This window comes from Rhynchophorus ferrugineus, unplaced genomic scaffold (assembly GCF_030347505.1).
Source record: "Rhynchophorus ferrugineus isolate W39M unplaced genomic scaffold, kcgeb_rfMv2 rfM5, whole genome shotgun sequence".
Classification (NCBI taxonomy): domain Eukaryota; kingdom Metazoa; phylum Arthropoda; class Insecta; order Coleoptera; family Curculionidae; genus Rhynchophorus; species Rhynchophorus ferrugineus.
The window spans coordinates 27,162,181-27,180,165 of NW_027472584.1; the positions used below are offsets into that span (position 1 = coordinate 27,162,181).

The 17,985-nt window shown below is 31.1% G+C and overlaps 1 protein-coding gene across 3 annotated transcripts in view; it reads right to left on the minus strand.

Moving 5' to 3' along the window:
* The window catches only part of LOC143197460 (uncharacterized), a 342,542-nt gene that overhangs the window by 827 nt on the left and 323,730 nt on the right, over positions 1-17,985 (minus strand). The window contains exons 1-12 of one of the 3 annotated variants that reach the window (XM_076405964.1): positions 16,289-16,534; positions 4,074-4,194; positions 3,839-3,985; positions 3,567-3,783; positions 1,762-3,512; positions 1,503-1,703; positions 1,275-1,442; positions 1,082-1,217; positions 813-1,019; positions 623-757; positions 281-567; positions 26-223 (exon numbers count right to left, since the gene is read on the minus strand). In XM_076405964.1, the coding sequence (XP_076262079.1) occupies positions 26-223; positions 281-567; positions 623-757; positions 813-1,019; positions 1,082-1,217; positions 1,275-1,442; positions 1,503-1,703; positions 1,762-3,512; positions 3,567-3,783; positions 3,839-3,985; positions 4,074-4,194; positions 16,289-16,402 (3,682 nt within the window). In that variant the 5' untranslated portion in view covers positions 16,403-16,534. Of the gene's footprint in view, positions 1-25; positions 224-280; positions 568-622; positions 767-812; positions 1,020-1,081; positions 1,218-1,274; positions 1,443-1,502; positions 1,704-1,761; positions 3,513-3,566; positions 3,784-3,838; positions 3,986-4,073; positions 4,195-16,288; positions 16,535-17,985 lie in introns of those variants that run through there. The other 2 variants (XM_076405963.1, XM_076405965.1) reach the window with 2 other exon arrangements.

The following is a 17,985-nucleotide window of genomic DNA, read 5'->3' on the forward strand; positions in this document are numbered from 1 at the left end:
TAATATAACATGATGTAACTGTTACCATATAGTGTCCATCGTCCATTTAGTTCTGAGCACATCAATGGACCCCCGCTATCACCTAAACAAGCGTCTCGACCACCACGTTCGTATCCAGCACAAAACATGTCCTCCGTAATTTTGTACAGTGGCAAGAAAAGTGTTCTTTTTCGGCATTCCGCTGTCGATATAACCGGAACTTGTACTTCTTGAAGAGTATCAGCTAAAATATTAATTTACCGTTAATCGTTCGAATTTTATTTCTAAACCTGTCTCTTACGAAATATCCTTCCAACTTCAAACAGTTGTCCCCAACCTATTACCGTACACATTCGGCCATCATCCAGATGTTGATCGGATGATGGTAGACAAACTGGACGGACATAATCGCTGAAGACAACAGAACTGCTCATTTCCAATAAGGATATATCGTTGATAAATCCAAAATCTAAATATCCCGGATGGACGATGATACGAGATATGGTTCTGAGTTGTTCGTAAGGGGAGGGAAGGGTGGTACCACGTCGTAAGGCACCAAGTCGTGCTACCCAATGCTCATTAGGTGATCTAAATCAAATTCCGTATTCTATAAAGTAGTTTGGATATTAAATGAGGTTCTTACCGGTAGAAACAGTGTCCTGCTGATACTAGCCAACGATCTGATAGTAGAGTAGCTCCACACTGAAATTCTCCCTCTTTGTATAAGGCTACTTGCCATGGCCAAGCTCCTAATTCTGCGTTACCACCGCCCACAACTCTGAAATCACTGTTATTTACAAATTTGCAATATTTTCCAGGTTTATAATACCTACCTTGCGATGTGTTTAACCGCCTGTGGCCTGGCACCGCATTCTAAAGATTGACAAGTAACTTTAACGATTTTCTTTGATGGACAATATGTTTCCTTAAAAGATAAATTCGATCTGCTGCTGTTTTCTGTAGAATATGCGAGTTCAAAATATTTTTGTTTATCTCCTTCTTCGTTTTTCTCTTGTATGCTTTCGATGGATGTCATTTTTCTGTTAAAAAATTGGGTATAAGTGCCAGGCGCATTTGCCATTTAGTTTTATATGATACATACTGGTAAGTCATCGATTTACAAATTGCTTTTCCTAGGTCTGTGATTTCCCAAGCAACTGATGATTTCGACACTACATTTTGAAAGTTATCCACGCATAGTTTTCCCCATTGTCCGTGTTTTCTTACCATAAGGTAACCTAAAACAAGATCAGTGGTTTATTGAAATATTATTTCCGTATGATATGAATCAATACCTTGTGAATAATATGGAAATTCACTGGCTGATGTTGTATCATTTGCTATAGTAACACATTGTCGTTCATCATCTCCCTGAGGACAATCCTTAACCCCATCACATATTTGTTCTTCATTTATACACACTTTGGAGTTACTACATACATATTTATCTGGAGTGCACCATTCTAAAAAATATCAATACAAACATTCACTATTAATTATGAATTTAATATCGTACCACCCACCGCATTGATTTTCATCAGAAAAATCCCAACAATCAACGACACCATCGCAAATTTTATTAAGTAAAAGTTGGGATTTTAAATAATCGGCACAATTGCAATTCTTCTCGTCACTCCCATCTGGACAATCGATTAATTGATTGCATTTCGTCGATTCAGACAAACATTTCCCATCTCCACATTTAAAACTAAATTCATCACAATCTAAAATCGTTTATTTTCAATGAAACCGTACCAGTTTTTTTGCGTTTGAATTTTTTACCTGTTTTTAATTTGATTTTGTTGTAGGTGGTGTTCTCGTTTTTTGACGGCGTATTTTGGATCTTGTTAAATGTTTTTGTGAGTACGTTCAATCCATTCGAATAGGTCGACGATGATATAGCTTTCGTGGAAATTAACGCCTGCGTTTGGAAGTACGTGTCGTTATTATTTATTTTGCTTATCTCGGATAACTCTTTTATTTGTTCTGGGGATAAAAAATTCGATGCTGGATATGCGGGAAGGGGGTGCCGAGAATTATTTCTGATGACATCTTGTTCCATTTTAGGAAATCGAACGATATCTTGTTGTTTGGTCTGTTCATCTCCGTTATATCTCTCGGTAGCAAAATTGAGAATTCCCATGATGTGGTAGTTGTCAGCGCTACTTATATTTACGGGTTCAGGGACTGTTTTAGATTTGTTTTTCGGTTTTTCGAAAGTATCCAAAGTTTGTTTAACAGCATGACTTGGGAAACTGCGATTTTCAACGGACAGGTTATTAGAGTCCCCAAAACGCTTTCTGTTGAATGGTCGTCCTATTCCTGAGTTCGAACGCACAGGAAGTAAGGTTACCAGGGGTATTTTAGTAGTTTGACCTAATAGTTCTTCCATGTCGACTTCAACGACTTCAACATGACCTTGACCGGCAATATTTTTAAGGTCAGGTTCATAATCCTCATGTTCAACAATAGTAATGTTCTCGGTATCTAAAGATGACGCTAAATCATAAAAAATCGATGATATATTTTTAATTCCGTATTCTTCATCTTTTTTATACTCGTTCTCGGCCTGATATTTGATATTAACAAAATCGGTTGTTATCTCGGTTGGTGTTTGTTTCTGTTTTGATGTTTCAGTGGTAGTCAGATCAACGAATGGTTTAGTAAAAGGTATTTTGTTAACCGGTATTGGATGTATTTTGATGCCAGTAGTGCCTAATTGTTCCGCTTCTTGGAAATGATATGACAATCCTGGATTGGTAAAACTGGTGTATGTTGGCGGAGATGGTTGATTGTAATCGTTGATTGGTACAGTTTTTGAAGGATATACTGGAATGTTTGGTAAAATTGGTATCCACGGTTCATCATTGTATATTTCCGGGCTTCCTTTGAATTCTTTTATCGGAACTGTCGTACTTCTTGATGTTGTTGTTGTTGATGTAGTGGTGGTACTCGATGTGGTGGTTGCAGCTTGTTTAGTTGTCACCGGTGTTTTAGTACTAGTTGTTGTAGTGCTTGTGGTAGTGGTTGCAGTTACGCCGACTTTTGTCTTGTCTCCTGCTATTTTATATAAGGCACTAGTGACGGAAGACTCTTTGAATGTAGTTTTTTTCGTAGGTGCGCTAGTTGTCTTTTCAATTTTAACTTTCTGAACTGGGGCTTCAGTCTTTTTTTCCGTAATATCAGCTTCAGTCTTACTAATCTTAAAAGAGCCTTGTATAACAGGCAAGTCTTCTTCATTAAACTCTGGTTCATCCTTTATAATCGGTTTCGAACTTGTAGTGCTGGGACTAACAGTCATGTTCTTCGGCGATTTCAATACAACACCCATTTTGCCAGACTTAACGTTGCTTTTGAAGCTTGGCGGTGGTGAAGTTACGGCGGAAGGCGCAGAATAGACACTAGCTCCCTCTTGCAGCTGTTTTACTAAAATACTTTTCGAGTCAAAACGGATATTTCGAAAAATCGGTTTCTTAGAAAAAGCATCGCTTAAAAATATGTCCCTGATGGCTTTTTCGATGTTAGTTAGATTTCTGGAAACAAAAATCGGTTAAAAATCGTGTTTTTAATAGAGGCGTCAAACTTACTCGACTAACTTCCGTCTATTAAAGGAGAGTTTGAAGAATATCGTAGCCGCGTCTTTCCCAAAACGATCTACCGCGCAGGAAAGTAGGGCAGGACCTAGAGCGCTTCGCTGATACAACAACTCAATTTGTCTTTTATATTTCTGAGCTTTCTCCTCTAAATTCCCGGCGAATCTATCACCTTTTATTACCTTTGCGCTACATCCGAATGATATAATTGCTGAAACAGGACGTTTTATTATGTTTGATGGATATAATGACGAGTTATCGTTTACCATTTGCGGGTCCTTCGGTATTTGATATCCCCATATAGAGAGCCAATCCGGCTATTGCTAAAACTATGACTAAAACTACGAATGATGCTATGGCGAGGACAATGGAACATATTCTACCTCTCGATGACGGTGGTTTACGATCTACTCCTACGTCACAAATGTATAAATCAATAATTATTTAATAGAATTGATAACGCCGCGATGTCATATCATTTTTATATCACCCTGTACTAACCTATGCAAGACATAGGCGTCCTCAGATGATGCCTTTCTTGCCAGAGGCTGTGATGCGGATGTATGATGGATGCGGTTGATGTCGAACTGCGACCCAAGCAATTTGGTAATGTATAGTCCATCTGAAATTATGTAAATTTGCATTAAATTTATGTCGGTGTAAGATCTTTTCGACTTTTTAATGGGAATTAATGAGACACCTTAAGCAATCTGTCCAGTGGACTTACCATGGCAAATTTGGCGCAAGATATTTGATGCTGATACAGGAAAATATCATGCACCGGGAAGATAAAGGCCGTAAATAGATTATAAATAAGTCACAATTCAGGTGCAATAACCGGGTCATTCAGTTTTAAATCTTTCGGCAGATTTTTTTTTCGATAACTTTTATTTTTTGTTTTTAACCGCAAGAAAATTTATGCTCATCATTATAATTAATGAGAATATAAGATTTCATTTGACCGAAAAAAGATGGCAAGTATTTTTTTAGGTAAAAATTAATCCTCAAAAATAAGAATTTCTTTTATTTCTTTACAGTTCGGATTTAAAATAAGACACAATAATATAAATATCCAAATAAGTAAAATTGAATGCTAAATAAGACATTGAAATTATTTTTTCTGCAAGTACCGCAGTTTTAAAAATACACCACATAATATTTTTTAATTCGCCGGCTTGGTGGCGCAGTGGTAAAGACAATAGGACGGTCCTCCTGTTGTTGCGATAGCCGCGGGTTCGAATCCTGCTGGGGCATGGTCGTAAATTTATGTTTGTGATTGTTTAAAATTTGTGAATGTTTTAGGCAAGAGTGTAAAATCCGACAAGGAAAATGATCCCGGTCACGCCAGTAACCAGGCTGGGTAAGACCGGATGTCTTCTGGGATGATTTCTAAAGTTGGTCACTCGCCAGTTGGTAGGCTTGTAATGCTGAGGACCGTGGTTCAGAGCCCACGTTAAACTTTAGGCCCAGTGCAGATAAACCCATAGTTGGTAAAAGGATACTTTAAAATATATATACAAAAAAATGTTTTTAATTCAAAACATTTTTAAATAATATTTTCATGATATCTCAGAAATAATTCGTGGTTACTCAAAAGTGATTGTATTTTCAGTTTCCGCATCATAAAAAGGTGGTCATTTCATTTCAAATTGAAATGACCCTTTTTTTGTTTTTTATTCATATATACTCAGGAAAAAATGCAATTTTTGCTCATTTTCAAACTTTAATTTATAACTTTGGTTTAAAGTAGGATACAATAATGAAAATATCTACACTGGTATAAAATTTGATGTTAAAGAAGATGGTGAAATTATTTTTTCCCCAAGTACTATAGTTTAAAAACTATAGGACATAATATTTTTGAATCTAAAATATCTGTATACTTTATTTTGACGATATTTTAAAAACAATTCGTGGCAATTAAAAAATAACGTTATTTTCTTTTTTACCGGCGCAATTTTGATAAAAGGTGATAATTTCATCTCATTCTGAGATCTGGTTTTTTTGCATTTTTCCATATATATACTCAGGAAAAAGTGCGATTTTTGCTCATTTTCAAACATTTATTTATAACTTTGGTTTAAAGTAGGATACAATAATGAAAATATCTACACTGGTATAAAATTTGATGTTAAAGAAGATGGTGAAATTATTTTTTCCCCAAGTACTATACTTTAAAAAATATAGCACATAACATTTTGAATCCAAAATATCTGTATACTTTATTTTGACGATATTTTAAAAACAATTCGTGGCAATTAAAAAATAACGTTATTTTCTTTTTTACCGGCGCAATATTGATAAAAGGTGATAATTTCATCTCATTCTGAGATCTGGTTTTTTTGCATTTTTCCGTATATATACACTCAGGAAAAAGTGCGATTTTTGCTCATTTTCAAACTTTTATTTATAACTTTGGTTTAAAGTAGGATACAATGATGACAATATCTACACTGATATAAAATTTGATGTTGAAGAAGATGGCAAAATTATTTTTTCCTCAAGTAATATACTTTAAAAAATATAGCACATAATATTTTTGAATCCAAAATATCTGTATATTTTATTTTGACGATATTTTTAAAACAATTCGTGGTAATTAAAAAATAACGTTATTTTCTTTTTTACCGGCGCAATATTGATAAAAGGTGATAATTTCATCTCATTCTGAGATCTGGTTTTTTTGCATTTTTCCATATATATACTCAGGAAAAAGTGCGATTTTTGCTCATTTTCAAACATTTATTTATAACTTTGGTTTAAAGTAGGATACAATGGTGAAAATATCTACACTGGTATAAAATTTGGTGTTGAAGAAGATGGTAAAATTATTTTTTCCTCAAGTAATATACTTTAAAAAATATAGCACATAATATTTTTGAATCCAAAATATCTGTATATTTTATTTTGACGATATTTTTAAAACAATTCGTGGTAATTAAAAAATAACGTTATTTTCTTTTTTACCGGCGCAATATTGATAAAAGGTGATAATTTCATCTCATTCTGAGAACTGTTTTTTTGCATTTTTCCATATATATACTCAGGAAAAAGTGCTATTTTTGCTCATTTTCAAACATTTATTTATAACTTTGGTTTAAAGTAGGATACAATGGTGAAAATATCTACACTGATATAAAATTTGATGTTGAAGAAGATGGCAAAATTATTTTTTCCTCAAGTAATGTACTTTAAAAAATATAGCACATAATCTTTTTGAATCCAAAATATCTGTATATTTTATTTTGACGATATTTTAAAAACAATTCGTGGCAATTAAAAAATAACGTTATTTTCTTTTTTACCGGCGCAATATTGATAAAAGGTGATAATTTCATCTCATTCTGAGATTTGGTTTTTTTGCATTTTTCCATATATATACACTCAGGAAAAAGTGCGATTTTTGCTCATTTTCAAACTTTTATTTATAACTTTGGTTTAAAGTAGGATACAATGATGACAATATCTACACTGATATAAAATTTGATGTTGAAGAAGATGGCAAAATTATTTTTTCCTCAAGTAATATACTTTAAAAAATATAGCACATAATATTTTTGAATCCAAAATATCTGTATATTTTATTTTGACGATATTTTTAAAACAATTCGTGGTAATTAAAAAATAACGTTATTTTCTTTTTTACCGGCGCAATATTGATAAAAGGTGATAATTTCATCTCATTCTGAGAACTGTTTTTTTTTGCATTTTTCCATATATATACTCAGGAAAAAGTGCGATTTTTGCTAATTTTCAAACTTTTATTTATAACTTTGGTTTAAAGTAGGATACAATGGTGAAAATATCTACACTGATATAAAATTTGATGTTGAAGAAGATGGCAAAATTATTTTTTCCTCAAGTAATGTACTTTAAAAAATATAGCACATAATATTTTGAATCCAAAATATCTGTATCTGTACCTTATTTTGACGATATTTTAAAAACAATTCGTGGTAACTAAAATATAACGTTCTTTTCTTTTTTACCGGCGCAATATCGATAAAAGGTGATAATTTTATCTCATTCTGAGATCTGATTTTTTTGCATTTTTCCATATATATAACTTTTATTTATAACTTTGGTTTAAAGTAGGATACAATCAAGAAAATATCTACACTGGTATAAAATTTGATGTTAAAGAAGATGGTGAAATTATTTTTTCCCCAAGTACTATAGTTTAAAAACTATAGGACATAATATTTTTGAATCTAAAATATCTGTATACTTTATTTTGACGATATTTTAAAAACAATTCGTGGTAACTAAAATATAACGTTCTTTTCTTTTTTACCGGCGCAATATCGATAAAAGGTGATAATTTTATCTCATTCTGAGATCTGATTTTTTTGCATTTTTCCATATATATAACTTTTATTTATAACTTTGGTTTAAAGTAGGATACAATCAAGAAAATATCTACACTGGTATAAAATTTGATGTTAAAGAAGATGGTGAAATTATTTTTTCCCCAAGTACTATAGTTTAAAAACTATAGGACATAATATTTTTGAATCTAAAATATCTGTATACTTTATTTTGACGATATTTTAAAAACAATTCGTGGCAATTAAAAAATACCGTTATTTTCTTTTTTACCGGCGCAATAAGGTGATAATTTCATCTCATTCTCAGACCTGATTTTTTTCCATTTTTCCCATATATATACTCAGAAAAAAGTGCGATTTTTGCTCATTTTCAAACTTTTATTTATAACTTTGGTTTAAAGTAGGATACAATGATGAAAATATCCACACTGGTATAAAATTTGATGTTGAAGAAGATGCTGAAATTATTTTTTCCCCAAGTAATATAATTTAACAGGTATTTGTAACGGATATCACTACAATCGATTTAATTTTATCGCCCAACTATTTTATTATCGACGATATGGAGTTAAATTAATTACCAAGAGAAATAACGCCTAAATTATTAAACATCGATTCGAATTGATTCGGTACCATATTGATTGAAGAAAAGAAAGTCCCGTACGCCAGTGTAATTTGGAAATTATTTTAATTACTTTAATTGGGTGCTATTTAAGGGAGCTCTGAACAACAGAAAATAATTTTATTGGCCAGTAATTATTCTGACAATTAAGAAAATTTGGCGGTGAAGTTCTGCGAAACGAAAAATACGGGGAGTGAAACATGTCAATTATGTCCGTATCGTTTGCCACCATTTCAACCGTTCAAAATATACCGTGTGTTAAACTAAACTAATAATGCATTCGAGTCAATTCGGTACCATATCGATATTGACTGAAAATCGAAACGGTACCGTTCAGTACGTAACCGTTGCTAATCACTGTCTAACTGTATTAGTTAATATCAAGCTTTTTTCGCCATATTATATTTTATTATTATTATTTTTTAAATATAATTCGTTGATGTAGAAAACAACACGAACCGTTACCAATTTTATGCTTTATCCAACCGTTTTTTTTTAAAGACTATTCAAAATTATTAAATAACAAACATTCTTGGGAATAGAAATAAATCACATGATACCATATCAGGTAAATATGGAGTTTGAAACTTGATAAAATTGACGACTTATAATATGAAATAATATCCTCATCAGTTAAATCAACTTCCTCGAAACTTATATGATGATTTTGCAGTAACAAACATTTAATTTTGAGATGTCCATAGTCCACAAACGTTGGTCAGAATGCGACAAATGATTTACAACATCTTGATCCTTGAAGCACAAGAATATTAGCAAACATAACATTTTAAAGCAAATTATTTTTATTAATTTTGGAAAACATCACAGAGCACTCAAAAATATAAATAGCCGGCTTGGTGGCGCAATGGTAAAGGCGACAGGACTGTCCACCTACCGTTGCGATAGCCGCGGGTCCGAGAAAAAGTACAGTTGAAGTAAAAAGTTGGTTTGATGCCGAGTTTCCGGACACTGCCCCAGGAAAATCAACCATTAAGGATTGGTATGCTAAGCTTAGACGTGGTGAAATGAGCACCGAAGACGGTGAACGCAGTGGACGCCCAAAAGAAGTTATTACCGACGAAAACATAAAAAAAATCCACAACATGATTTTGAATAACTAATAAATGTAAAATGAAATTGAATGAAATAGCAGATACTCTAAAGATATCAACTGAACGTGTACATCATATCATTCACGAATATTTGGGTATGAGAAGCGAGCTCACTTTTGACTAAAAACAACGACGAGTTGATGATTCGGAGCAGTGTTTGAAGATGATCAAGTGTAATAAACCCGAGTTTTTGCGTCGATATGTAACAATGGATGAAACATGGCTCCATCATTTCACTCCGAAGTCTAATCGACAGTCATCAGAGTGGACTGCACACGATGAAGCCGTTCCAAAGCGTGAGAAAACGCAACAGTCGGCTGGCAAGGTTATGGCGTTTGTATTTTGGGATGTGCATGGAATAATTTTCATTGACTACCTTAAAAAAAGAAAGACCATCAACAGCGACTATTACATAGCGTTATTGGTCCGTTTGCAGGACGAAATAGCCGGAAAACGGCCGCATTTCAAGAAAAAGAAATTGCTGCATCACCAAGACAATGCATCGTGTCACAAGTCAGTGAAAACGATGGCAAAAGTCCACGAATTGGGCTTCGAATTACTTCCTCATCCACCATATTATCCAGATCTGACCCCTAGCGATTTTATGTTCTCAGATATCAAAAGAATGCTCACTGGAAAGAAATTTTCTTTGAATGAAGAGGTAGTCGCCGAAACTGAGGCCTATTTTGAAGCAAAGGTCAAATCGTACTACAAAAATGGTATCGAAAAGTTGGAGGGTCACTATAATCAGTGTATCACCCTTGAAGGGAATTATGTTGAATAAAAAAAACCAATGTTGACAAAAAAATGTGTTTTACCATGGTAGTCCGGGGACTTTTCAATTGACCTGTTACAAGTTAACATATTCAGCTGTAATAATTTTGTAGAACGAAATGTGATATAAAAAAAAGCGAGATGAAGAATAATCCATTTATTCGCCCACCTAACATTTTACGTATTATATAACAAAATTTTGGTGCGTTTTACTGGTATAACGGTTTGGGTTTAAAAAAAACTATTTCATCCGCAAGAAATAGGTCATTTAGATGTATTTTTCTTGCGTTTAATAACTCTAACAGTATTGTTGATATTTGTCACTAAATAACGGCATGTTTCTAGTAATTCAACAACATTTCTGAAATATACTGCATCAATTTGTGCCTTAAACCGTCAAAAGTTAGTTCAGTTGTTTTTTTTCTATCGCTAGTAATGACGCGGGAATAGATAGACGATTAAAACCGTCTGTTAAATGTGTAACTGTTTCTTTAAAAGTGTATAATTGTCGGCGTAATACGCAGCATTGATTTTCGTTGGCAAATAATTAATAATTAACTCATTAACGTGGTCTGTTCAGTTCAGTTACATTCTTCTTTCGTATTGCCGGTATGGCAACTTGTACTCAATAACTAAGACATTCATTTCACCATATGTCGTTTATTTTCCAGATCATAACAGATTAACACTAGAGAAACCCAAACAGATTTTACATGTTTATTAACTGCTTCGATAAAGTAGGTATGTGTAACAATGTTAATAATACCATCAAACTCGCAATTGACCTTCAAAACCCATTAAATATATTCAACGAATTGAAACTGACGACTTTTTTTTCCTACAATTAAAAAAAATCATAATTTTGCACGTTTGTAAACAATAGTCTGAGATTGTCGATGTAAATTACTTGATAGAGGATGACTCCATTAGCAAAATACTATTGTCTAAACAAATATTCAAACCAGCGATCTGAGACTGTAACAGTATGAGTAACAAATAAAAAATAATTTATGGTAACTCAAAAATGATGCTGTTTTCATTTTTATCTCTATATATTTCATTTCCTTCTGAGACCTTTTTTTTGTTTTTCGATGAACATATACACTCAGAAAAAAGTGCGATTTTTGGCCATTTTCAAAGTTTTCTTTATAAGTTTGCTTTAAACTGAGATATAATGATGAGATTATCCACATTTGGTTAAAATTGGATGCTAAATAACATGGTGAAATTGATTTTTCTCTAAATGATGTAGTTTAAAAGATATAGCCCATATTATTTTGTAACTAAAAAATGTTTTAAACTTGATTTTGTCGATATCTCAAAAATAATTCGTAGTAAGCCAAAAATTATATTATTTTTGTTTTTCTCATCACAGTATTGATCAAACTTGATAATTTCATGTCCTTCTGAGATCTGATGTAGTATTTTCTACGAATATGCAGGGTTGTTCGATAAGTTTTGATATTATGATTTGGAATTCAATAGAAACCTTCTGAATATTTCTCGCACTGATATGTTAGAACAACCTGAAATCACGAAGACCTAAATCTGGTGAAAATAATGTTTTTATTGTATTTATGATTTTTTATACCAAAAACTGATTCTAAAACCTTATTGTATTGCGTATTTGGTCTAGACATTTGGGAATTTTGGTATGGATATATTGGGTTTTCTTTGTGCCACATAGAAAAGACAATTAGTATTAGTAATAAACCACCGAAAGTTCTTTTAAAATGTTAATTCTTGATTATAATAATAAGTAATACAATAACCCAGATCGTTAACAAAAACCAAAATCTGGGTTACAACGTTTTGCATACCACCTACTTTTTCGACCAATTTCTTCATCGGCGTTGATTAAAGTTGCTCAACAGGTTGATAAAAATTATTGTAATTTTATTATAAATAAAATAAAATAAGACCACCTTTAATTGGGATACTTCCCATTCTTCTTGTAGTTGTGTTGTTATATTATAAAAGCTTATTAAGGTTTAGGATGCGTTTCAGAACAGAAGGTATGATATACCGTATAAAGGAAATGGTCCACCGTACATTCTGAATGTTAATGAACTACATGATATTTTTTTCTACAGCGAGACACTGCTCAGATATTGAAAGGAATTATTTTAAACGTCGTTTTACTGAGTCTGCGTTAAAAAAAATATTCATTCGTACAAATGATCGATTTTTGTTCATATTATTTATTAAACAACATATAGTTTTTGGAGTTATATATTGATACTGATAGAAAGTTTATCTCTAGTAAAACGATCTCAATTAAACCGGTCTACTTTTGCGGCACTGGATTGCAAAAACAAAAAAAAATGCTGAAAGAAAATAATGATGGGAGTAAGAACCTTGCAAGGCCGATCTGATTGCTCATCTTGCAAGGAATCTCACTTGGATTTGTCTAGCAATCCACCAAGAATCTTTAATCGCGATCCGATTGCTTTTAAATATATCTAAAGAAGAATAAGATGACGAATTTGTTTTATTATACTCGTTTCAACCGTAATATGTCATTCGTTAACAAAAATCGGTTAAAAACAAAATTGTGGTTTCTTTTAAATCAAACGTAATGATCCGAACTTGTTTTGCTTGTATAGTGTGAACATTTTTGATGGTTGTTAATTGTAAAATAACCGTTATTCGAAAACTGTAACATATTTAACGAATTTAAAAACTTAATTGAGAGGTGTAATGTTATTCTCTTTAGGATTTTTTTTTTAATTTGATCGATTTTGTCTATATATTGATTTTTGTAATTCTTTTTTATAACTCTAGTTAAAATAAAGTGTATTACTAAAAATATTAGTAATTATGTAATGCAAAATAAAAAATAAATTTGATATTTTATTAAAAGGAAAAAATGCGATTTTTGGCCATTTTCAAACTTTTCTTTATAAGTTTGCTTTGAACTGAGATACAATGATGAAATTATCCACATTTGTGTAAAATTGGATGCTGAATAAGATGGTGAAATTGATTTTTCTCCAAATGATGTAGTTTAAAAGATATATCCCATATTAGTTTGTAACTAAAAAAATTTTTAAACTTGATTTTGTCGATTTCTCAAAAATAATTCGTAGTAAGCAAAAAATTACATTATTTTCGTTTTTCTCATCACAATATCGATAAAAGCTGATAATTTCATGTCATTCTGAGATCTGAATATTTGTTGCACTTTTTCCATATACTCAGGAAAAAGTTTTCCTTATAAGTTTGATTCAAACTGAGATAATTTTTGATGGTTGTTAATTGTAAAATAACCGTTATTCGAAAACTGTAACATATTTAATGAATTTAATAACTTAATTGAGAGGTGTAATGTTATTCTCTTTAGGATTTTTTTTTAATTTGATCGATATTGTCTATATATTGAATTTTTAAAAATTTTTTTTATAACTCTGGTTTAAATAAAGTGCATTACTAAAAATATTAATAATTATGTAATGCAAAATAAGAAATAAATTTGATATTTTATTATTCTGTATAGTTTCAAAGACATCAGTATCGAAAATGGTGTTTTATGTTAATTTTTGATAGTTTTCCGACTCTTTATAATCTTATTTTAAAGAAAGATGTATTCTTGAAAATATCATGGAATATGTAAAATACAATGCCAAATTAGAGAGTAATATTATTTTTTATAAACATATATTTGATCTAATGCAATTTGTCCTATACAACATTAGCTGTATAGCAAGATTGATGCTATTTACATTTTCTCACTATAATGTTAATATCTTTTTGACGTATTTTTAATACTAAAGTAGTTTTAAATAAAGCTGCTAGAAATTACCCTAATTTTTAAAAATACTTAATGGTGAAAAAATTGCTGTTTTTTATATTTAGTTTTAAATATATTTCTCCATTTCAAACAAATATATTTTGTTCGAAATATAAAATTTAATGACACTATGATTGTTACACATCGTCGTACTATAAGAAATATTGTAAATTTTAAATTCCTTGCATAGTTTAAAGTTGTATAAATCAATATCCTGCCATATTCATCGAATTCAAAAACTTAATTGTAACACCCTATAGAAATGTAACTCCAGATATAACGGCTGTAAAAAATTCGCGGTATTTTCTCAACTGAATTCTATGAAAATGTTTGACAAATCCTGTATTAATGAAAAGCAAATACCTGAAGAGTATTTTAAAGACTGACCAACAAAAGTATGCTGGGAACGCAGGGAACAATAATTAGTAATTCCCTGTATAGTTTAATGGGTGGCCGATGTTTTTGGACCATCGAAAAAGAAACATACAAAAATATTAAATCGCTTTTAAGGAAGATTTTTAATACTGTCCAATATTAATATCCTAATTAACGAACTGAATGTCACTGGTACTGTAATAGATAGATGTTAAGGCATGAGAAAAGTATTTCTGTGAGAAACTTCTCCTACCCAACTATTATTAAAAAATAACTTGAATTATCGTCTGTTGTTTCTTTCAGTGTTGTTTCTTCAAGCTTAAATTCAAATTACACATTACAATGTCCTTCGGGAAATAGTTAATTTTATTTATCTTAAACCGCTTTTGTTTTAGTTTTCGGATAGTTCTGGATGCTGCACTATGGGGTTTGAGCTATCTCAGAGATCAGTTTAACCTCAATAGAAAGACTCATAATTCAAAGTAATGTCGACCATCAATTCTAGTTAACTGCATCGAATTATTTCTGTGTTAGTCGACTCTGAATTTATTTAAATCATTTTTGCAGCATGGATATAGCGATTATTGTTTAAATAAATAAATATATACTTATATAATTAAATATCAGTTCCATTTAATTATATTAGGAGCTAAAATATAAAATCAATAAATAATTATTATGGAAATATTGTCCATATTATGTTATAATCTCAAAATTATGAAAAAATATCGCGATATTCCTGCTATACAATTATGGGACTTCTGGTAATTTGTTTATTAATAAACTAATTGGTATTTTGAATCAATTTACAGTATACTAAACTAGTAAATTGTTATTAAATAAATAAATAATTGTATGGGGATATAGTAAAAACAAAACAAAAAGAGAGAGAGATAGAAATATTAATACTGTCCTATATTATTATCCTAATTAATGAACTGAATGTTACTGGTATTGTAATAAATAGATGTTAAGGCATGAGAAAAGCAAAATTATAAAACATATCCGACTTTTAATTACCTCCAGTTCAAACTATATCTGTAAGTACGTGAGAAACTTCTCCTACTAAACTATTATTAAAAAATAACTTGAATTATCGTCTATTTTTTCTTTCAGTGTTGTTTTTTCAAGCTTAAATTCAAATTACACATTACAATGTCCTTCCGGAAATAGTTAATTTTATTTATCTTAAACCGTTTTTGTTTTAGTTTTCGGATAGTTCTGGATGCTGCACTATGATGTTTGAGCTATCTCAGAGATCAGTTTAACCTCAATACAAAGACTCATAATTCAAAGTAATGTCGACCATCAATTCTAGTTAACTGCATCGAATTATTTCTGTGTTAGTAGACTCTCAATTTATTTAAATCATTTCTGTAGCATGGATATAGCGATTTATTTTCGTTTAAATAAATAAATATACATTTATATAATTAAATATCAGTTCCATTTAATTATATTGGGAACTAAAACATTAAATCAATAAATATTTATTATGAAAATATTGTCGGTATTATATTTAACCTCAAAATTATGAAAAAATATCGCGATGTTCCTGCTATATAATTATGGGATTTCTGGTAATTTGTTTATTAATAAACTAATTGGTATTTTGAATCAATTTGCAGTATATTAAACTAGTAAATTGTTATTAAATAAATAAATAATTGTATGGGGATATAACAAAAACAAAACAAAAAAAAAGGTATTTTTACCGCAATTGGTCTAAGAGTTCCTCTAGGAACATTTTGATAGAGCCCCGCGTGTGTTAGATGATGTCGAAACTTTGACGAAGGTTCAAGTCCCGAGCCACAACTGAGATTCCTCATGGTTATTATAAGGCACAATCACAAGAACAACTCACGAAAGGAAGTACGCGAAATTTTAACCGGTAAAACGTAACATTTTGTGCTGTTCAACGTGCGGAGACCAACGTTGGAAGTTCTTGCGAGATGGTCGACAACTAAAATGTTTGTTGAGGTCTTAGCGGGTTCTTCTTCTTCGGCTAGCGATGGTGGAGCGCTCTTCTAGTCACTACCGCTGTATCGCCATAGACAACAACGGAATTTGCATGATAATTATTGCATGAAAATAATCCCATTTACATATCGTTTTATTTTTATTTCTATTTATTTGAATGGTTTTTTTATATATCTTTTATGCTCCGTCAATATTTGTTCTAACATCCAAGATTATTTGCAGTGTAGAATGATTTTTACGGTAGGAATTTTATCGATACATAAACAAAATCAATTAACATCAGATATTTAATGTAGTTTTAATATTTTTAATGTTACTGGACTTTTATTCGATAAACACTGAAACATAATATCGATAAATGGATAATTAATTATATAGATATAAATTCGACGGTTTTAAAACAGGCCAGATCTATGTCACTCGGAATTTAAAATGCACATGAGAATAGGTGAATATATTTTTTGTTCTTAACCAAACGGGATTTTGCGACAGTTAGTTGATTGTTATGATAAGTTCGCGTGATTTTAGTACTTTTCTTACGTCTGTCAAATATTACTGGTACACTGTGTGCTTTTCTTTGTTATTCTTTTGTGTCCTGCTTTACGTACACTTTGAAAAATTGTAAAAATATGTAATCGCCATAAATGGATACCACCCTAATACAGTCCAGATATTTCTCCATGTGATCGTTTTCAAAAAGTGGTCAAATCTGAGATGGATCTTTTATTTCTGTGTCCCGTGATATCAAAATATCAGATATTAAATATAACAAACAATTATAAACGAATACATAATGAAAATTACGATTATTAAAACGATATGCCAAAGGGCATTTGGCGATTCATATACTGCTGTAAGTTCAAATGGCCATTGAACTTTCAGTTCACTTCCTCTATGCCTTCGTAGGTTTACGTCCATACCAACTTGTCCTTCTACTTTGCTTTTAAATAGCTGTGTCGCTTCTGATTGGCCAAGAAATATTCTTCGTTTTATACGGGGTCTGTTTTTTATAAGGTTGGACATAAAATAGATCACGACTTAATAATAATAAAAATATATAAAAAATATATTTTATCGCTGTTTAAATAAGAGACTAAGAGATTTAGTTAATTGGTAATAATGCTATTTTTATTTCATATTATTATACTTTAATTACACACACACACACACATAAGTTGGATCAGTAAAGCGTGTCAAATATATAATACTTATGCCTTTGTTGTTTGTCTTAGTGATTATCCATCTAAGCCGGAATAATTCTTGTTTAATGATTTTTTTCGCACATTTTTCAACACAATGCTTCTATTAAAGCCCGTTAGAATAAAGCCTTACTAAATAATACGATCAACTAACTGTAAACGATAAATATTAATTAATCTTTATAAATATGCAATTTAATTTGTTGTCTCCAGTTCACAAGAGGGTCGTTATT